Source organism: Podarcis gaigeae (genome assembly GCF_964106915.1).
Source record: "Podarcis gaigeae genome assembly, chromosome: 18".
Lineage (NCBI taxonomy): Eukaryota > Metazoa > Chordata > Lepidosauria > Squamata > Lacertidae > Podarcis > Podarcis gaigeae.
The window spans coordinates 6,889,733-6,911,358 of NC_139696.1; the positions used below are offsets into that span (position 1 = coordinate 6,889,733).

Consider the following 21,626-nt stretch of genomic DNA (forward strand, 5'->3'; position numbering starts at 1 on the left):
ACTGTAACGTGTTGCAATATACTGTGCTAGGGTCAAGTATGCATAAAAATGCATATGAGCGAAACCGACATTTAAGAAGGCATCCATTTTACACCCACGAGCCTTGCTGTGCACAAAATGTGCATGTTAGGCAGAACTGCGTATAAAAGCGTGAAAATTGGGTGGGAGAAATCCACCAACAAACTTTCAGGAGGACCTTAACGGAAAGATCCACAAAACTGAAGTGGAAACTGCAAACTGAACTGACGGCTGGGAGAATCAGAACCAGAAACCCAAATGGGTGAATCCACACGCCCCAGGGGGTTGTTTTCGCCTGCTGGGAATGAACTCTTGAGAACACATATTGCTTAACTTGGGTGGAGGTGTGTGTACGCAGGAGAGGTTTGCCTAGCATGAACGTTTAACAGGTCCAAAGTCGCATTCTGCCCACCTGCCACTAACTTATACAGCTCCTGGAAAGTTGCCCAAGGCCAGGACACAAATGGAACTTCCCAACTGAAGAAGATGCCCCATGCCTGGTCTTTGTGGTAAGGTAAAGGTAAAGGGACCCCTGACCATTAGGTCCAGTCATGGCCGACTCTGGGGTTGCGGCGTTCATCTCGCTTTATTGGCCGAGGGAGCCGGCGTACAGCTTCCAGGTCATTTGGCCAGCAGGACTAAGCCGCTTCTGGCGAACCAGAGCAACGCACGGAAACGCCGTTTACCTTCCCGCCGGAGTGGTACCTATTTTTCTACTTGCACTCTGACGTGTTTTCGAACTGCTAGGTAGGCAGGAGCAGGGACCGAGCAACGGGAGCTCACCCCGTTGCGGGGATTCGAACCGCCGACCTTCTGATCGGCAAGTCCTAGGCTCTGCGGTTTAACCCACAGCGCCACCCGCCTCTCTCAATTGGTTGTATAGTTGATTTATATTTGGATGGGTACTGTAATTTGATATTGATAAAATGGGGTTGCCATTTTATTTGTTAAGGTCCTCCCGAATCTCCAAACTAGCTTCCACCTATATTGAGGGGACTCTGCTCTGCTACATCACTCACTAGCGGATAATACTTACTCAAGATACCCTTTCCTACAATCCTTAAGATTCCCGTCACATTTATGACATTTTCTGGGTTGGTCCAAGTCCTCAACTTCCTCCAGTTCCCTCAGTTCAGCCAACTGTAGCCTTATTGGAGTTCACTGATTGGGTCTGCATTGCTCCCGGACAGGAGGGAGGAAGTCAAATGACACCAAGGTTGGTTCAATGAAAGAATTTATTCTGCTCTCCGGATAGCAGAAGGCATTTGTGAGTCCACAGCAAGTCCAAAGAAATGAGAAGTTTCATGCAGTATATATATCCTCCAGGCACCCTCTCCCTCCTTCCCCAGGAATCCAACCACGTCAGCCTATGTACGCAGGTTGACTTCACATATGTCACATATGTTCCTGCTCTGTTATTCTTAACCATAAAAGGATCTCCCTTCCTGTACTTCTGACCATAAAAGGATTTTCCCGTTCCTACTCTTATCGCGAAGCAAGAGGTCATCATCTCCGAGAACACACTCTGGCGCTGTTCCCAGACTAGGTCTGTGCATTTTTGTGGTCAGGACGTAAGATAAGGCACAGACATGTCTTCTCTGTTCTACTGGTACAGTCAAGGCCATCCTTGCCGTCACAAACTGATAAAGGACAGGGCTCCAATACAGCTGGGTTCCAGCTCAAGAACTCAAGTTAAAGCATTTTAGCTAAGGGAAAATAGGTGATTTTGGTTCAGTTTCAAACTGCCCGCACAGTCAGTTTTGGGGTTTGGGAAACCCATTCCTTCACAACTTCATGCTGAACCGCATGCAGGATCTTTCCCACCTCATGTCATCCGCCATCAAGATTCTAGTCCTCACTATTCCACCTCCCCCAGGAGTCCCTAACCCTATCCGCCAAGGGACCTCACAGGTGGCCCACATAGATTGTTGACCAGCAAGACAGTTGCCCACCTCCCTGCTCATTCAAGATGGCTCGTGTTTTCAATGCGACAAGTGTTTTATTTACGAATCAAGGCAATGAGTGTACATAATGTGACACGTGGAGCTAGGAGGAAATCGTGGGACAAATTCCATACAAGAACAGGCTTTAAGGGACACATGGATGGCTGAGAGGAAGTGGAACTGCAATCTCATTTCACCTCCACCCAAATATTCCGTTGTCTTGAGATTTAGGATCAGTCAATTAAGCTTTACTTAGAGGAAAGTATTTTGGGAGGAAAGGAGAAGAAAATGGGATTTGTTCTTAACTAGGTTGTGGCCCACCCCTCAGCAAGAAGTACTCCTCCTTTGGGTACAGAAAAGCGCAAGGAGTTGAGTCCAAGATGACTTTTCAGCTAAGCTGGTGCCTGACCGAGGAGAGAGGCAAAAACAGCAAGTGAACCCCTCAAAAAAACTCCCTCTCAAATTTACTGAACTAAATGGATGTGTCTTCTCTGTGGTTCAAGGCCTGCCTGGATGCTGGGAACAAATATATATATACCGTATTTTTCGCTCTGTAAGATGCACTTTTCCCCTCCTAAAAAGGAAGGGGAATTATGTGTGTGTGTGGTCTTATGCAGAGAATGAGGGCGGGAGGCTCTGCTCAGCGCTCCCTTTAAAGAGGCGCGTGGAGCTGCCCTTCTGCCTCCTCAGGGAAAAGCCCCCCCCCCACTCCGCACGCTCTTTAAAGGAAGCGCGGCTCTTGGGGGAGCCAGGAAGGGATGAAGGCTACGTGCGGCTAAAGAGGAAGCCAGGACAGCGAGCAGGATGCATCCCACTGGCTGTCTTGGCTTCTGCCATAGCCGCGCGCAGCCTCACCCAGCGGAAGAGGCTGTGTGCGGCTAAAGAAGAAGCCAGAACAGTGAGCCAGATCCCGCTGGCTGTTCTAGCTTCTGGCTTAGCCACGGAACGAAGTCTTTAGTCTCCCTAAAAACTAGGTGCGTCCAATCGTCCAGTATGTCTAACAGAGTGAAAAATACGGTGTATATATTTTTTTTAAGTGTCTGGCACTCTTAGACGCTACTACTGCATCTCTATTTCCTCTGCCTCTGCCTTGCCGGACGCAGCAAAGGGTCCCACCAGCCAAGACAGGGGGGCGTTGTGCACCACGTGGTCCATCAACTCGTCGGTCAGTTCGCGGAGCTTGGAGGCCTTCTCCCTGCTCTGGGCCAAGATGCTGCCGGAGAGGTCACGGAAGGAATTGGCGGACACAAAGGCTATGCGGAGCTCCTCAGCGTTCTGGCGGAGGAGGCCCACTTTTTCCTGGAGGTTGGCTGGTAGGCCTTGGAGGTTGGAGACCAACGTCATGGTGGCCGACTGAATCTGCTGGGCCAGGCTGCGGGAGACCTCCAAGGCTTGAGTCTCCATCTGCTGGAAGAGGGCAAGAGCACGTCAAGGTTTTGCAAAGGCTGGGACACATCACGGGGACCTTCTGAAAGTGACTTACCTCGGGCTCAGGGACGTTCTTCTGGCTCAGCTCGGGGGACTGCTTCTGACTCCATTGCTTCCACATCTGGTGAACCTTCTCCTGGCCACTTTGGATCTTCTGATCCATGCCTTGTTTGACATGTTCCATCTGGGAGGACAGAAGAAGAAGAAGAAGAAGAAGAAGAAGAAGAAGAAGAAGAAGGCGGAGGAGGAGGAGGAGAAGAAGAAGAAGAAGAAGAAGGAGGAGGAGGAGGAGGAGGAGGAGGAGGAGGAGGAGGAGGAGGAGGAGGAGGAGTTGTTGTTGTTGTTTGGATTTGATATCCCGGGACACAGGTGTTGCTGTGGGTTAAACCACAGAGCTGAGGACTTGCCGATCAGAAGGTCCGCCACCCCTCCCCAAATCACTGATGCTGTCTGGGGCCCTGGTGGGAGTTGCAAGCCCAGCAATATCTGGGCTGCCCCATCTCCTTGCTCTATCCAGAACGCTTCTTACCAGCTCGATGGTTTGGTGCAGCTGGGCGAGGGCATCTTGGGTGCTTTGCTTGGCATCCCTCAGCTTGCCCAAAGAGTGCTGGTAGGCTCGGTGGCGGACCTTGGTCGAGAGAGACCCCAGGCGCACAAAGTAGCTCCTCTGCTCCTTCTGCTGCTCCACGGTGGCGATTTCAAAACCCTCGACAGCAGTGGCCAGTTTAGCTAGGAGAAAACCCAAGAGCTTTCAATGTCTTCTTGGAAACACTTCAGGGCTGGCCAGAGACAGTTTGGCACCTGAGGCAAAAACCTAGGGGGGTAGGAGAGCTGGAAAAAAATAATCCACATCTGGCTCCCCTTGGATTTCAAATAGTACATGGGTAAAGGTAAAGGGATCCCTGACCATTAGGTCCAGTCATGGCTGATTCTGAGGTTGTGGTGCTCATCTCGCTTGGCCGAGGGAGCCGGCGTACAGCTTCTGGGCCATGTGGCCAGCAGGGCTAAGCTGCTTCTGGCGAACCAGAGCAGCGCACAGAAACACCGTTTACCTTCCCGCCGGAGCGGTACCTATTTATCTACTTGCACTTTGACGTGCTTTCGAACTGCTAGGTTGGCAGGAGCAGGGACCGAGCAACGGGAGCTCACCCCGTCGTGGGGATTCGAACTGCTGACCTTCTGATCGGCAAGTCCTAGGCTCTGTGGTTTAACCCGCAGCGCCACCCGCATCCCTAGTACATGGGTAGATGAGTCTTAAAAGCCTGGGACTTGAATTTTCACAGCTCTCCGGCAGCTATAGTGGCTCATTGACCAGAAGTAATGCATTAAGCATTAACTTTAATTCAGTATACCTGAAGGAGCGTCTCCACCCCCATCGTTCTGCCCAGACACTGAAGTCCAGCTCCGAGGGCCTTCTGGTGGTTCCCTTGCTACAAGAAGCCAAGTTACAGGGAATCAGGCAGAGGGCCTTCTTGGTAGTGGCACCTGCCCTGTGGAACGCCCTCCCACCAGATGTCAAAGAGAAAAACAACTTCCAGACTTTTAGAAGACATCTGAAGGCAGCCCTGTTTAGGGAAGCTTTTACTGTTTAACGGACCATCGTATTTTAATATTCTGTTGGAAGCTGCCCAGAGTGGCTGGGGAAACCCAGCCAGATGGGCAGGGTATAAGTAATATATTATTACTATCACTGCTTATGGAGACAGAAGCGGTCTCCCTCACAGGGCTCTTGTTAACAATTTCGGGGCTCTCCCAGGAGCACTAAACAAAGCCCATTTTAGAAACCCTAGGTCGCGGGTTGCCCTGTAACCCTAGCCTGCTGATATTTTCAGCCTTGGGAAACAACCCAGCAACTCTTCCCGGGTTGGTCTAGATGTCCACCAGGGTCTTTTCCAACTCTGTGGAGAGCTGAAAGCGTGCAGGGGCCTCACCCAGCTCCTCATCCGTCATGGGAAGGTACTGGTCCACCATCTGTTCCGATTTCCCCAGCACAGCATCCACACCGCTGGTCACCATCTGCCCCACAGAAGAACCCATCACTGTGTTGACTCCGCTGGCCACCGCCGACCTGGTCATCTCGACGCCCCCCTGGACCACCTCCTTGGTTCGATCCACCATCCCGGTCACGGTGCTGGCAACGGCGTCCTTCGCACCCGAGACCGTGCTGCTGATGGCGTCCTTGGCTCCCGTCATGGTGGAGGTCACCAAATCTTTGGTGCCTGAAATGATCTAGAGGACAGTTCCGTAATGATAGATAGATAGATAGATAATTTATTACGGTCGGAAACCAGCTTATAAAACGCACTTGGGGGTGCAATCCCAGAAGGGATAAAACAATGTACAACAATAAATTTAAAATTTATAAATGCGATAAGCGTATAGACACTTAAAATTTTAAGATAAGCTAAAGCAGAGAGATGACCCAGAGTCACTGATGGAACCAAGTTTGGGGATTTTCTTAACGGACTAGTTTGGGTCGGGGGATGGTCTGTGCCTACACGGAATCTGGCGACCATCCGGGTCATCTTATGATCTTTGCCTAACAGGAAATGGTCAAATTTTTGCTTTTCTGGGAGGTCAGCGAGCCTCACCAGCAGGGGATCAATGGTCTCACTCCGTGCCTCTTCCTAAAAGGGACATATAAAGCAGTGTTTCCCAACCTTGGGCCTCCAGCTGTTTTTGGACTACACCTCCCATCATCCCTAGATAGCAAGACCAGTGGTCAGGGATGATGGGAATTGTAGTTCAAAAACAGCTGGAGGCCCAAGGTTGGGAAACACTGATCTAAAGAACAAGCGCTCTGGGCTTCCTATCTCCCCCCAATGAACAGGCGCAAAGTCTCTGAGCATATGGGACTTTTTTAAAGGCTCCTTTAAAGGACGGGCGAGGGCAGAGCCCAGCTTCTGGCGAGTGTAAAAGCCCTTCTTGCATTTTTGGATACGAGAAAGAAGAGATATGCTGCCAGTGCGGCTATACATCTCTTGATTTCTCCAATTGCGCAGTCCTGTTGTCTCTCGGTGTCTATGATTCTTTGCCTGACCGTAACTTATGCCTGGCCCAACCCCAGACTTAGAAGGGCTTGAGGGGCAAAACCCAGTTTCTGAAGGGTGTTCAGGACTGCAGTCTGCCAGCCTGACTGGAGCCGGTCGCAGATCAGTGGGGCTATTCCTCAGGGGAGCAGATTCAGTGTCAGCCATTTATAGATTGATGTCAGGTGGATATAAGCCTCCACTCTCATCATCCCCCTTTCTAGTCTAACCCATGCATTTGAAATGCATCTGGGGACTTGTAGGAGACCTCTAAGGAGTTTGGCACTTCCGCATGTTTTATTGCGCTTTTAATATTCTGCTGGGAGCCGCACCCAGAGTGGCTGGGGAAGCCCAGCCAGATAGGCACGGGTGGCGCTGTGGGTTAAACCACAGAGCCTAGGGCTTGCTGATCAGAGGGTTGGCGATTCGAATCCCCGCGACAGGGTGAGCTCCCGTTGCTCGGTCCCTGCTCCTGCCAACCTAGCAGTTTGAAAGCATGCCAGTGCAAGTAGATAAATAGGTACGGCTCCGGCAGGAAGGTAAAGGGTGTTTCCGTGCGCTGTTCTGGTTCACCAGAAGCGGCTCAGTCCTGCTGGCCACATGACCCGGAAGCTGTACGCTGGCTCCCTCGGCCAATAAAGCGAGATGAGCGCTGCAACCCCAGAGTCGGACATGACTGGATCTAATGGTCAGGGGTCCCTTTACCTTTAAACAATAAATTAGTGGCCTGATCCAACAGCCAGCCTGATGTTCACATTAAGTGCATGCACTTAAAACAAACAGCAGTCCGCAGTCCGCCCCCTTAATCTCTTCCTGGGACTTCCCTAACTTGTTTAACCCAGCTAGGACGTTGCAGAGTTAATACACATTGAAGAATTCCCTGGACATTTGAAGAGGGAACAGTGAATCCTATCCTCCAGGAAGAACATCGCTATTTACCTTATCGGTGGGCTGTTGAAGAATCGGCAGGTTTTCCTCCAGCTTGTCCAGCCCTTTGCAGGCAAACTCGTTGGCTGTTGAAACTGAATGAGGAATAATAGCAATAATATTAGAGAAGAATATATGGAATTGTAATTGTTAATTCTTTCGGCGATATAGTATACTTTTCTTTCCCCACGCCTTTTCACATTCTTAATTAATAATAATAATAATAATTTATTTGTACCATACCCATCTGACTGGCTTGCTCTGGCTACACTGGGCGGCTTCCAACATATAAAAACATAACAAAACATTAAATGTTAAAAAGCTTCCCTATAGAGGGCTGCCTTCAGATGTCTTCTAAAGGTTGTAGAATTACCCATTTCACTGATATCTGATGGGGGGGGGGCATCCCACAGAGGGGACCCTGAGGTCCAGCTCCGAGGGTCTTCTGGCGGTTCCCTCCCTGCGAGAGTTACAGGGAACCAGGCAGAGGGCCTTCTCAGTGGTGGCGCCCGCCCTGTGGAACGCCCTCCCACCAGATGTCAAGGAGATAAAGAACTATCTGGCTTTTAGAAGACATCTGAAGGCAGCCCTGTTTAGAGAAGTTTTTAATGTTTGATGTCTTACTGTGTTTAAATTTGTTGGAAGCTACCCAGAGTGGCTGGGGAAACCCAGCCAGATGGGTGGGGTATAAATAATAAATTAATAATAACAATAATAATAATTTCATATAGTTGTCCTTCAACGCACAGAACGCTGTAAATTTTACAATCTCTTCCCATGACCTTTCCCAGTCAGATGGGTGAACTATTAATCATCATCATTATCATCATCATCCTGGAGTCAATTTACTGCCCTGGGCTTCCTTTCAGGATGAAACTTAAATATATAAGAGATAATAACGATGTTCTCCAGAGCTTTCAACCAAGCATAGTTGCCAACTCCCTGGGGCCCTGGGTGCTCAAGCACCCAGAAAATTCCCCATGAAGGGGCCGGGGCCCTGCAAGGTAAAGGTAAAGGACCCCTGGACGGTTAAGTCCAGTCAAAGGCGATGATGGGGTTGCGGCGCTCATCTCGCTTTCGGGCCGAGGGAGCCGGTGTTTGTCCACAGACAGCTTTCCGGGTTATGCAGCCAGCATGAATAAACTGCTTCTGGTGCAACGGGACACCGTGACAGAAACCAGAGTGCACAGAAACGCTGTTTACCTTCCCGCTGCAGTGGTACCTATTTATCTACTTGCCCTGGTGTGCTTTCGAACTGCTAGGTTGGCAGAAGCAGGGACCGAGCAACGGGAGCTCACCCCGTCGTGGGGATTCGAACCGCCGACCTTCTGATCAGCAAGTCCAAGAGGCTTGGCGGTTTACCCACGGCCCTGGGCACCCACGGTTGCGGGGCCAAGCTGGCACTCCTGCAGCCAAGCAATCGGGCTTTTGACATACCCTGGATTTTAGATTGTAGGGTTCATCTTTCCGCAGGGCCTGCAAGACAGAGCTGTTCCACCAGGCCTTTGGCCAAGGCACAGTCTGACCCCCTCCTTTGGTTATCCTCACAGAACTGTAGCCCAATGGTTGCCCTTAATTTGATTTTAAAATGAAATGGTTTTAGAATGCTGTGTTCCTTTTATTGTTGTTAGCTGCTCTGAGCCCGGCTTCGGCTGGGGAGGGGGGTTATAAATAAAATTTTATTACAGTGGTGCCTCACAGGACGAAATTAATCCGTTCCGTGAGGCTCTTCGTATAGCGGTTTTTCCTCTTGCAAAGCAAGCCCATTGACAGTTTAGAGGATTAGCGCTATTAGCAGTTTAGCGGCTTTCAGCGGATCAGCTGATAAGCGGCTTAGGGCTTAGGAAAAGGGGGGGAAGGGGGGGAAACCCGCAGGAACTCGCAAGAAATTTTCGTCTTGCGAAGCAAGCCCATAGGGAAATTCGTTTTGCAAAGCGCCTCCAAAACGGAAAACCCTTTCGTCTAGCAGGTTTTCCATCTTGCGAGGCGTTCGTCTTGCGGGGCACCACTATATTACTATTGTTATCAAGGCAAGGTCTCCTGTTTTCCTCCAAAACACAGACGAAATGCAAAATTCAGCATTCCTACCAGAGCAAGCAGAACGGCAAAAAAACCCCGCCCCTGGCAACCCCCCCCCCCGGCAACTGGGGAGGCTACTCACTCTGGGGCTCCAGTTTGCTCAAGATGGGCTGAGCGCCGCTGGCAGCCGCCGAAGCAATGGTCTTGACGCCTTTCTCGGCCACGTCGCAGACGGATTTCACATAGGGATGGCTTTCCTTCGTGGATGTATACGCCGCAGAGACCATGTTGTAGGCGGAACTAACCAGTGGGAGGTTGGCAACCCTGCCCGCGACATTCTGACCGGGAGGAGAAAAAGAATGGAAGATATAAACACAGATATATAAACTTAGGGCTTTTGCGGGCGACGCAGTTATTATTTGTTGATCATCCTTTGGGAAATACAAAGACGGTAAGTAATAATAAATAATAATAAAAATAGGTAAAGGGACCCCTGACCATTAGGTCCAGTCATGACCGACTCTGGGGTTGCGGCGCTCATCTCGCTTTACTGGCCGAGGGAGCCGGCATACAGCTTCCGGGTCATGTGGCCAGCATGACTAAGCCGCTTCTGGTGAACCAGAGCAGCACACGAAAACACTGTTTACCTTCCTGCCAGAGCTGTACCTATTTATCTACTTGCACATGACATGCTTTCGAACTGCTAGGTTGGCAGGAGCAGGGACTGAGCAACGAGAACTCACCCCGTCACGGGGATTCGAACCGCCGACCTTCTGATCGGCAAGTCCTAGACTCTGTGGTTTAACCCACATCACCACCCGTGTCCAAGTAGTAGTAACAACAACAACAACAACAATTTATTATTTATACCCCACCCATCTGGCTGAGTTTCCCCAGCCACTCGGGTCAGCTCCCAATCGAGCGTTAAAAACAATACAGCATCAAACATTAAAAACTTCCATAAACAGGGCTGCCTTCAGATGTCTTCTAAAAGTCAGACAGTTGTTTATTTCCTTGATATCTGATGGGTGGGCGTTCCAGAGGGCGGGCGCCACCACCAAGAAGGCCCTCTGCCTGGTTCCCTGTAACCTCACTTCTCGCAGGGAGGGAACCGCCAGAAGGCCCTCGGCGCTGGACCTCAGTGTCCCAGGTAAGAAGGAAGATAAAACAATTTGGAGACTTAGCTGGCTTCTATATAAACGAAGATAAAACTAAAATCCGGGCCAAAAAAATCTGCAAAACAAAACGGGCATTGGGGTGGGGAAAAATTGGCATATTTGGGTATTTCGTTAACACACAAAGACTGCAGCTTTTTCCCAGAACAATTGCGTTAAAGTATGGAAAGAGGTGAAACTAGATTCATCAAGACCTTGCCTGCTACATTCTGACCGGGTTTCTTTGGGTTGGGGACAGAGGAGAAAAAGAATGGAGGATATTAACGCAGATATATAAACCTAGGGCTTTTGCGGGCAATGTGGTTATTATTCGTTGATAATCCTTTGGGAAATACGAAGAGATGCCCCTCAGGGTCCCTTCTGACTATATTCCACGAGGCCAGCTGGGGTTCTGAGGGTCTTAGCGGCTTCAAGGAGGGAATATTATCCGAGACAAGAGATTCTGCAAAAGCAAACTAGCGAAAAGGAAGCATAGCTGTCAAGTGTCCCTTATTTGGCGGGACAGTCCCTTATCCCAGTGCCATGTCCCGCTGCTGTCCCTTATTGATGAGGCTTCGTTTGGCTGCTGGCTGGGTTCAGAGCCTTTGGCTCGGAGGGGCTCAGAAGTCGAACATACTTGTGCCCGGAAAATCCCTTATTTTGGCTGCTGATCCCTTATTTTTGAGGCTGCTGGTCCCTTATTTTCAAATCTGTAAGTTGACAGCTATGAAAGGAAGTTTTTCCAGCGCTGCCGCAGCAGAAGTCTTGGTTGTCACAATTCAGTCTCCTTGCAAACAAATGAATAAATCAAAGCCGATTGTGCAACCTGGACATTTCACCTCATAAAGTAGGTTGGGGCGAGAGATAGCATGGGAGTCATGAGTTTCATGACGCAGCGTGATTCGAACTCTGGCCTCTAGTCCATTTGTGAGCCTCTGAACGTAGAAGCCAGAAAAGGGGATTAAAGAAGAGCAGTTTAGTTCTCCGCAGGAGCCCACAGCTGCCAAAGATTTGGCGTTCTGAGTTTCGGCATGGAGTTTGCCCCTCGATAAAAGTTATAGGAAAAACTAGAAATTGCGGTTAACCGGGGCATTGTGGCTCGCAGGTCGATGGGCAGAGGGAAGACAACCGCGCTGTCATGCGAAAGAAACGTTTCTTTCTTTCTGTTAATTTTGTAGAGATAAAAACTTCAATAAAAATTACCATATTTTTTGCTCTGCAAGACTCACTTTTCCCCTCATTAAAAGTAAGGGGAAATGTGTGTGCGTCTTATGGAGCGACTGCAGGCTGTGCAGCTATCCCAGAAGCCAGAACAGAAAGAGGGATTGCTGCTTTCGCTGCGCAGCGATCCCTCTTGCTGTTCTGGCTTCTGAGATTCAGAATATTTTTTTTCTTGTTTTCCTCCTCCAAAAACTAGGTGCGTCTTGCGGTCTGGTGCATCTTATAGAGCGAAAAATATGGTAATAAAAAATAATAAAAATGTGCTGTCATGCATATACAGTGATTAGAGCACCCTGAGTTCGAATCCTGCCCCAAGCCGAAGACAGTCACTGTCATCTCTCGGCCCAGCCGACCTCACAATGGAATCATTTGCTGTCTATGAACTAAAAGTCACTGTTGGCTAGTCAGGCTAATGAGGTTGTAAACTGGCAAAGCTCAGAAGAACTTTAGAAGACACCTCAAGGCAGCCCTGCATAGGCAAGTTTTTTGTTGTTTCATATTTTATTGTGTTATTGTATATGCTGGAAGCCTCCCAGAGTGGCTGAGCCAACCCGGTAAGATGGGCAGGGTTCTAATAATAAAATTATCACAAAAAAATATTAAAACACCAGCCACGCTTAGAGGTCCCTCAACCGGCAATGCAAGAGAATATACATTTAAGCACATCCAATGTGTGTTTAAAACACACAACTTCTGTCTCCCCTTGCTGGCAAAGATTCCTGGGAACTGTAGTTTAAAGGAGCTGGGAATTTCAGCTCTTGGAAAGCGAGAGTTAACTACAGTCCGCAGTAAAAAGGTAAAAGGACCCCTGGCCATTAGGTCCAGTCGTGGCCGACTCTGGGGTTGCGGCGCTCATCTCGCTTTACTGGCCGAGGGAGTCGGCGTACAGCTTCCGGGTCATGTGGCCAGCAGGACTAAGCCGCTTCTGGCGAACCAGAGCAGCGCACGGAAATGCCGTTTACCTTCCCGCCAGAGCAAAACCTATTTATCTACTTGCACTTTGACGTGCTTTCGAACTGCTAGGTGGGCAGGAGCAGAGACCAAGCAATGGGAGCTCACTCCATCGGCAGGATTCGAACCGCCGACCTTCTGATCGGCAAGTCCTGGGCTCTGTGGTTTAACCCACAGCGCCACCCGCGTCCCTTACAGTCTGCAGTAATGCCCTTTAAATGTTTGTAGAGGAGCCCTGATTGTCTATCAATCTGTTACTTGGCTGCCATTGCCAAGTACAATTCATAGTTTCGGTGCTCACCTTTGCCACTAAATAGAACCAGACAGTTTCGTTATTTCAGCTTCGCTCCGCAAGACGGTCAGGCCTGGGGAGGGTTGTGAATGCAGCCCATTAAATGCAATTCCTTGGAAATAGACCAAACCAAGCACTTGACTTTTGCTCCCGTGAGATGGGGCTGCCTTTGTGCCACTTTGCTGCAATCACATTTGAGCAGAGATTTTGAAACGGCAAGCTCCAGCGCTTAATCCAGAATGCGGCAGCTAGACTGGGGACTGGGAGCGGCCGCCGAGACCACATAACACCAGTCTTGAAAGACCTACATTGGCTCCCAGTACGTTTGCGAGCACAATTCAAAGTGTTGGTGCTGACCTTTAAAGCCCTAAATGGCCTCGGCCCAGGATACCTGAAGGAGCATCTCCACCCCCATAGTTAACCCACAGCGCCATCCGCGTCCCTAGTACATGGGTAGATGGGTCTAAAAAGCCTGGGAGTTGAATTTTCACAGCTCTCTGGCAGCTATAGTGGCTCATTAACCAGAAGTAATGTATTAAGCATTAACTTTAATTCAGTATACCTGAAGGAGCGTCTCCACCCCCATCGTTCTTCCTAGACACTGGGGTCCGACTCCGAGGGCCTTCTGGCGGTTCCCTCATTGCGAGAGTTGAGGCTACAGGGAACCAGGCAGAGGGCCTTCTCGGTAGTGGCACCCGCCCTGTGGAACGCCCTCCCACCAGATGTCAAAGAGATAAACAACTACCTGACATTCAGAAGAATCAATCAATCAATTTCCTTTATTCGACCGATAGTCAGAAATAAAACACAGAAATAAAACACAATACAGAATTATGAACTAAAGCATCATAGGGGTACATGAATAAGGTAGGGCCACAGCACTAAACAGATAACCCACATCAAGGCATTCAATTGTACGTTTCCGACGCTTGAGTGCCAGGAAAAGGAATTTAGCCACTGACAAAGTTGTTTTCCTAGAAGACTTATTTAGCAGATATGCTGTCTGCTTTCCTCTTTGTCGGGGACTAAGCTGGGGTAAGTATGGGGTTATAAGATACTGTCTTAAATCGTTGTAGAAGGGACAGCTCATTAAAATGTGTTCTGTGGGTTCAGAAGACATCTTAAGGCAGCCCTGTTCAGTGAAGTTTTTAATGTTTGACATATTAGTGTATTTTTGGTCTTTGTGGAAGCCGCCCAGAGCGGCTGGGGAAACCCAGCCAGATCGGCAGGGTACAAATAATAAATTATTATTATTATTATTAAAGCTTTCTGCTCTTTAGAGTAGCCCCCGTTGTTTCTGGGGAAGATCCAAACGTCATCTCCCGCATGCGTTTCGAACTCTTAGACCTTGCCACCAACCCTGCCCTGCGCCGTCGGCAATTTGTGCAAGGATCTGCCAAGCAACCCCTCGCCGGCATTTGATGGGAGGGCACTGTGGTGCAGTGGTCAGAGTGCTCGACTAGGGGACCCGGGTTCAAATCTCGCACTCAAGCCAGGAAGCTTGTGGGGGTCCTTGTACAGTGGTACCTCGGGTTACATACGCTTCAGGTTACAGACTCCGCTAACCCAGAAATATTATCTTGGGTTAAGAACTTTGCTTCAGGATGAGAACAGAAATCGCGCGGCGGCGGCACGGCAGCAGCTGGAGGCCCCATTAGCTAAAGTGGTGCTTCAGGTTAAGAACAGTTTCAGGTTAAGAACGGATCTCCGGAACGAATTAAGTACTTAACCAGAGGTACCGCTGTATATATAATAAATGTCCATAAATTTACCAACCAAACACGTACACAGATCAGCACAGGAATCATAGAATCAGAGTTGGAAGAGACCCCAAGGGCTATCGAGTCCAACCCCCTGCCAAGCAGGAAACACCATCAGAGCACTCCTGACATATGGCTGTCAAGCCTCTGCTTAAAGACCTCCAAAGAAGGAGACTCCACCACACTCCTTGGCAGCAAATTCCACTGTCCAACAGCTCTTACTGTCAGGAAGTTCTTCCTAATGTTTAGGTGGAATCTTCTTTCTTGTAGTTTGGATCCATTGCTCCGTGTCCGCTTCTCTGGAGCAGCAGAAAACAACCTTTCTCCCTCCTCTATGTGACATCCTTTTATATATTTGAACATGGCTATCATATCACCCCTTCACCTCCTCTTCTCCAGGCTAAACATGCCCAGCTCCCTTAGACCGTCCTGAAACCATTTTGACTCCCAAACTGACCAAATGTTTTCTCTGCAAGGAGGTGGGGGGGTGAGGTAACCTTCCCATTGTCTCAGGAATTGGGTAATCACCATCTCAAAGGAATGGCCAGACTACCGGGAAAGATAAGGCATGGGTAGGCAAACTAAGGCCTGGGGGCCAGATCCGGCCCAATGGCCTTCTAAATCCGGCTGGCGGACGGTCCGGGAATCAGCATGTTTATACATGAGTGGAATGTGTCCTTTTATTTAAAATGCATCTCTGGGTTATTTGTGGGGCCTGCCTGGTGTTTTTACATGAGTAGAACGTGTGCTTTTATTTAAAATGCATCTCTGGGTTTTGTGTGTGGGGCATAGAAATTCGTTGATTTTTTTCCTTCAAAATATAGTCCGGCCCCCCACAAGGTCTGAGGGACAGTGGACTGGCCCCCTGATGAAAAAGTTTGCTGACCCCTGAGATAAGGCATTATCAGATAACCTGGCACACAGGAAAAACAACAACATGGAAAAGCCTCCCCATTTTCTTTCCGTTCACAAATCCTGTCTTAAGGGTATGTCTGTGTATGAATAGGGTGAGCCTGTGACCTGGCTCAGGAACTATTTATCATTACAAAAGACTGGCCAGGCTCCCCAGGTAATCCAATCAAGTGACCATTAACAGGTAACCTGCCAGACAGGAGATAAACTACGCACTCAGATTTCTGTTGTAGATCACCTTTTCTGTGATGTAGTTATGATGTCTGTGGGGGGTGGTCTTGGGTTACACTCCTTCTATGATGTACGTATGATATTTATGGGGATGGTCTGGAGCTCCAGGGCAGAGAATTTAAAATGTCTATATAAGGGTGGGCACACCTTTCTTTGGGGTCCTCCTCTCTCCTGCATATGAGGGGAGCACCCTGTTGCAACAAATCAATAAAGATCAGGCTTATTAGCTGCTTTGCTTCTCAATATTCTCTGGTTGGCCTCCGTTATTTTCTCCTACCGATAGGGAACCCACTTAAGGACTCTATACGGGCTCTTGGATACCCCATAAGGGAAGAAGGGCAGATTTTGTTTATAACAACATACCAAATAGAAATTACAGTGGTGCCCAAGATGAATGCCTTGCAAGACGGAAAACCCGCTAGACGAAAGGGTTTTCCGTTTTGGAGGCGCTTCGCAAAACGAATTCCCCTATGGGCTTGCTTCGCAAGACGAAAATGTCTTGCGAGTTCCTGCGGGTTTTTTCCCCTTCCCCCCCTTTTTCTAAGCAGCTAAGCCGCTTATCAGCTGATCCGCTAAAAGCCGCTAAACCGCTAATAGCGCTAATCCTCTAAGATGTCAATGGGTTTGCTTCGCAAGACGAAAAAACCGCTATACGAAGAGACTCACGGAACGGATTAATTTCGTCTTGCGAGGCACCACTGTATAAGAAAGTTGAACTATACAAAAGACAAATCGTTGGAAAAAACAAAACAAGACACTTACTTTCGGGTCCTGTTCTTCGGTTACTGTAGAGGCGGCGGCATCGCTTTCTGAGGACGACATTCTTGCAGCTAAGAAGGAATAAGAAACTCTCTTGAGTCACACATACAGAGATAATCTTGGGGGTAAAATCCAGGGCCACAAAGACATTCCCAAGTTGGAGGCCGGGAGATAAGGCAGCCACATGTGATTAGCAGCTCAGAAGGTCCAGAAGGTCGATTTGGGATCGGGGGAAGAATCACGTCTGCCTTTGTCACGGGCTGCTGACAAGTCTCTTTGCAAAAAGAAAATAAAGACACCCCACTCTTTTCCTTGACAGGGAACGAGGCCGTGGGGCTGGAATTAGCTCAAGGTTTCCGAGTTGCAAATCTGTGCACCACGTGTGCTTTGGAGTCAGGGTAGATAAAAATCAATAAATAAATTTTAAAAATCGCATTTTTTAAATTTAAATCTTTTTTTAAAAAAACTGGATTTTTAAAATGCTTTTGGAGCAAAAAGATTTTCTCTTTAAGTTACATTATAGTCCAAAGGCTATTCATCAGGAAATAAGGATTTGTCTTAAGTTTTTCCCGTGTGCTAAAACTCAGTCTATGGGTTTTTAAAAAATTGTTTAACCACATCAGTTAACAAACATGGATACCTATGCTATAATGTTACAGTTTTGGTTAAATAAATTGTTTAAATTGCTATGAAGGGAATGATTGTTTTTCTCCTTCCAACAAAGTACAGGAGAATAGTTGCCCAAGTATAAACAGTCAACTTATTAAACCTCGCAATAATTTCATAATTGCCTGTCTATGTATTTCTAATAGTATAACCAAACGGGTAATTTTTGATATAACTGTAAAAACCGCTCTGAAAATTTATTGCTCCAAAAACGAAAGCTTCATCTGGTTGGAAATAATCAAGATTATAGCAGCAAGAATGAGTCTTTCTGTAAAAAAAAAATACTGATCTAAATCAAGTTTTACAGACTAGTGATTTAAATCGATTTGATTTAAATCAAATCCACCCTGCGTAGAGCAGAGGTCTTAAATCTGGCACTAGGCATTTTATTTTATTAAATTATATTATATATTTTATTTATTTTATTTATTTTTTATTTTTCTTTTCTTTTATTTTTTTGCAAAATGCCAACTCTGTTTTCCAGCCTGTCTCTATATGATTGGATTTGAGTACTGAACCTAACAGACTCTGAATGGCAATCAATCAGTCGCGAGCCACTCAGGAGTCCTGGAGAAGGGATGTAAGTTCAGCGGAGCAGAATTGGCTTTGGACGCTGAAAGTCACGAGTTCGAATCCAGATATCCCCAGTTGCGGCCTTGAACCCTGGAGAATTGATGCCATTGGGTATCATAAGACCCACTGGCCTGACTCTGTATAAAGGCTCCCGAGAATCCTTTGCTTTTGGGAGGTGGGCTGGCTTGGCAAATAACCTCCAACTCAGAGTTTCTTTGTTTGGCAAGACAAATCCGTACGCGTAGACAACTACTCTTGCCACATTTTCTGAGATGGGAAGGACTGTAACCTTCACCCAAAAAAGATAAATTTTGCAAGACTCCCCACCATTTACTCAAGCAGAGCTGTTTCGACATCACTTCTCTTTGGAGAGACAAAACCCATCACAGATGAACCGGATAGCCAACTTTAACAAAGCAATTGCAGCTACCCCCATTGTCCAGCCCGGACAACTGAGGTCCAGCTCCAAGGGCCTTCTGGCGGTTCCCTCCCTGCGAGAAATGAGGTTGCAGGGAACCAGGCAGAGGGCCTTCTCGGTGGTGGCGCCTGCCCTGTGGAACGCCCTCCCATCAGATGTCACGGGAATAAACAACTACAGTGGTACTTTGGTTTAAGAACAGTCCTGTTTACGAATGATTCGGTTTACGAACTCCGCAAAACCGGAAGTAGTGTCCCGGTTTGCGAACTTTACCTCGGTCCAAGAACAGAATTCGAACAGTGGAAGGGCGCCGGCGGCGGGAGGCCTCATTAGGGAAAGCGCGCTTCGGTTTAAGAACAGCTTCGGTTTAAGAACGTACTTCCGGAACGGATTAAGTTTGTAAACCAAGGTACCATTGTATCTGACTTTTAGAAGACATCTGAAGGCAGCCCTGTTCAGTGAAGTTTTTAATGTTTGATGTTTGATTGTGTTTTTAAGATCCGGGTTTGCGGCGTTCAGGAGCCAAAACGTCTGAGTACCAAGGCATTCAGGATCCTTATGCCTTATTTCTGAGATGGCAAGCTGTTTTGAGCTGGTGTTAACATTTGTCAGTGAGTAATTACTAATCATATGGGACGCGGGTGGCACTGTGGGTTAAACCACAGAGCCTAGGACTTGCCGATCAGAAGGTCGGCAGGTCGAACCCCCGCGACGGGGTGAGCTCCCATTGCTCGGTCCCTGCTCCTGCCAACCTAGCAGTTCAAAAGCACGTCAAAGCGCAAGTAGATAAATAGGTACCGCTCCGGCGGGAAGGTAAACGGCATTTCCGTGCACTGCTCTGGTTTGCCAGAAGCGGCTTAGTCCTGCTGGTCACATGACCCGGAAGCTGTACGCCGGCTACCTCGGCCAGTAAAGCGAGATGAGCGCCACAACCCCAGAGTCGGCCGCGACTGGACCTAATGGTCAGGGGTCCCTTTACCTTAACCTAATTACTAATCATAACAGCCCACGGTCTCATTCCAGGTCACTTGAGAGCGCTCTCCCTGCGGTTTGATGGAGGTAGAAACTGTTTCATGCCTTGTTACGCTGACATTTCTACAGGGTTATACACTCTGTATTTATTACCCCTGCTATGCAAAAATCTCCAAATGAATCTGAACTTCAATGTCTAAAATCAAGGATCCTGAGATCACGTTAAGGGTAGCCAAATTCTGTGCGATTGCCATAAAACTTAGGGAACATGCTGTGCTATCATAATGATTAAGGCCTTAAATGATAATTTTAGGTTATATGTTAGTGACTAAGTTTTAATTTATATATTTTTTTAACTGTTGCTATGTCTGTCTTGTCCCTGTTATACCTAATTGCAAACTCAAATGTATCCCTATCGTGTTCTATGACTTCCTTGATATTGTATGTGGGCTGGAACTGGTCTGTGACCGAAATACAGTGGTACCTCGGGTTCCATACGCTTCAGGTTACAAACTCTGCTAACCCAGACATAGTACTTCACGTTAAGAACTTTGCTTCAGGATGAGAACAGAAATTGTGTTCCGGCGGCGCGGCGGCAGCAGGAGACCCCATTAGCTAAAGTGGTGCTTCAGGTTAAGAACAGTTTCAGGTTAAGTACAGACCTCCGGAACGAATTAAGTACTTAACCCGAGGTACCACTGTAATAAAATTCAATTGATGGGCTTCAGTTGAGATTCCTGCATTCCAGGGCTTTGGACTAGATGACCGTTGGGGTCTCTTCCAACTCTAAAATACTATACGTGAAAAGAGGGTGCTTTTTTGCCTCTACTTTACTCTTTAAGCCCTACTCATTCATCCCCCCACACTGAAAGCGCATTTAACCCCAACCCCCAAAATCCGGGGAACTTTAGTTTGCAAAACATGCTGTTAACTGTAGCTCCCTATGAACGACAGCTCCCAGCATTTCGGTGGGTGCAGGGAAATGCGATTTAAGCACACCTCGACTAAGCAAGCTGTTACATCCCTAGACTTTGAGATAATAATTAAAAAGCTGGCCATCACCCCAAAACTTGCAGCAGGCAGCGAAATATTTCAAATCCAGGTACAGCCCTACAAAGACTGACTCAGAAATAGTATTAAAAGAAGAGATGGATAGTGAAACCATTGCTCTCGAAGTATCTGACCCGAATTGGGAGGGAGGGAGGGAGAGAAAGAGAAGAAAGAAAGAAAGAAAGAAAGAAAGAGAAAGAAAGAAAGAAAGAGAGAGAGAAAGAAAGAAAGAGAAAAAGAAAGAAAGAGAGAAAGAAAGAAAGAAAGAAAGAGAGAGAGAAAGAAAGATAGAGAGAAAGAGAGAAAGATAGAGAGAAAGAGAGAAAGAAAGAAAGAAGTCTTTCAGCTCACCTGATGGGTCCGACGGAGTTTCAGCGCCAGCAACTGTAAGAGACACGCCCGCGCCCACCTCTTAATATACTCCGGAGTGACTCCCCTTTCTCGTTGTCTGCAATCAGGAGCAAACAGGCATCATGTGAGCTCCGGAATGTGGGTGGGGTTAGAGGGGAAGGGTGGGGGAGAAGGCGATTTTCTCCTCCAGTTCCTGAAAGTTTGGTTCAAAACGAGCACAGTGAAGCTCCACCCCCGCTGGAGGAAATGAAAGTGGAAGTGGGCGAATTCGGAGCCGACGTTGCGATCTTCTGTAGCACTGGCAGGCAGAAATCCAACCGGGGCAGCAAACCCCTCGCAGCTTCATTTTCTTGGGGGGCGGGCGGGTTCCCAGCCTGCTAAATGACACAGCACTGCTGTCATTCCCTCTTGCTGAAAAATCAAGTTTAAAAAATGGTTCCTGATACAACTATGAAGCTGATAAGCAAAAAAAAAAAAAGCAAAATTGCAATCCTATGCCTCCTTTACTTCGGAGTAAGCCCTATTGGATTCCTTGGCACATTCTCCCTGGGAGTAGTTCCCCTCTTGAAAACAGCGGGACTTGCTTTTGAGTAAACATGTGCTTATGATTCGGGTGGAAACTGCAGCTCTCCAGTCTGCCCAGAGACACAGATAAATTGTGGAGTGCAGGGAAGTGTGGAAACGCCACTCTGCTTATGCTCAGAGACAACCTTCTTTATAGCATTCCTTTTTACCCGGGAGATAACTCCTGGTGCTGGGACGCGGGTGGCACTGTGGGTTAAACCACAGAGCCTATGACTTGCCGATCAGAAGGTCGGCGGTTCAAGTCCGCGCGATGGGGTGAGCTCAGTCCCAGCTCCTGCCAACCTAGCAGTTCGAAAGCACACCAGTGCAAGTAGATAAATAGGTACCGCTCTGGCAGGAAGGTAAACGGCGTTTCCGTGCGCTGCTC

General features: G+C 48.1%; 2 protein-coding genes across 5 annotated transcripts in view; both read right to left on the reverse strand.

Annotated features, from left to right (window-relative positions):
- LOC310835517 (uncharacterized protein) overlaps positions 1-21,626 on the reverse strand; it is a 691,527-nt gene that overhangs the window by 47,469 nt on the left and 622,432 nt on the right. The window lies entirely within an intron of this gene.
- On the reverse strand, positions 1,998-20,882 carry LOC310835682 (perilipin-3-like). 4 transcript variants are annotated; one of them, XM_083720593.1, is made up of 9 exons: positions 20,675-20,882; positions 16,648-16,715; positions 9,507-9,702; positions 7,358-7,440; positions 5,321-5,618; positions 3,919-4,118; positions 3,445-3,573; positions 2,777-3,368; positions 1,998-2,639 (listed from the first exon to the last, which is right to left on the reverse strand). In XM_083720593.1, exons 2-8 carry the CDS (start codon positions 16,705-16,707, stop codon positions 3,021-3,023), a joined length of 1,314 nt encoding a protein of 437 aa, XP_083576719.1. In that variant the 5' UTR covers positions 16,708-16,715; positions 20,675-20,882; the 3' UTR covers positions 1,998-2,639; positions 2,777-3,020. The 4 variants fall into 4 exon arrangements, with proteins under 4 accessions (XP_083576719.1, XP_083576720.1, XP_083576721.1 ...); XM_083720594.1 differs by having other exon boundaries at positions 1,998-2,631; positions 2,777-3,365; positions 20,675-20,842; XM_083720595.1 differs by having other exon boundaries at positions 2,777-3,365; positions 20,675-20,842.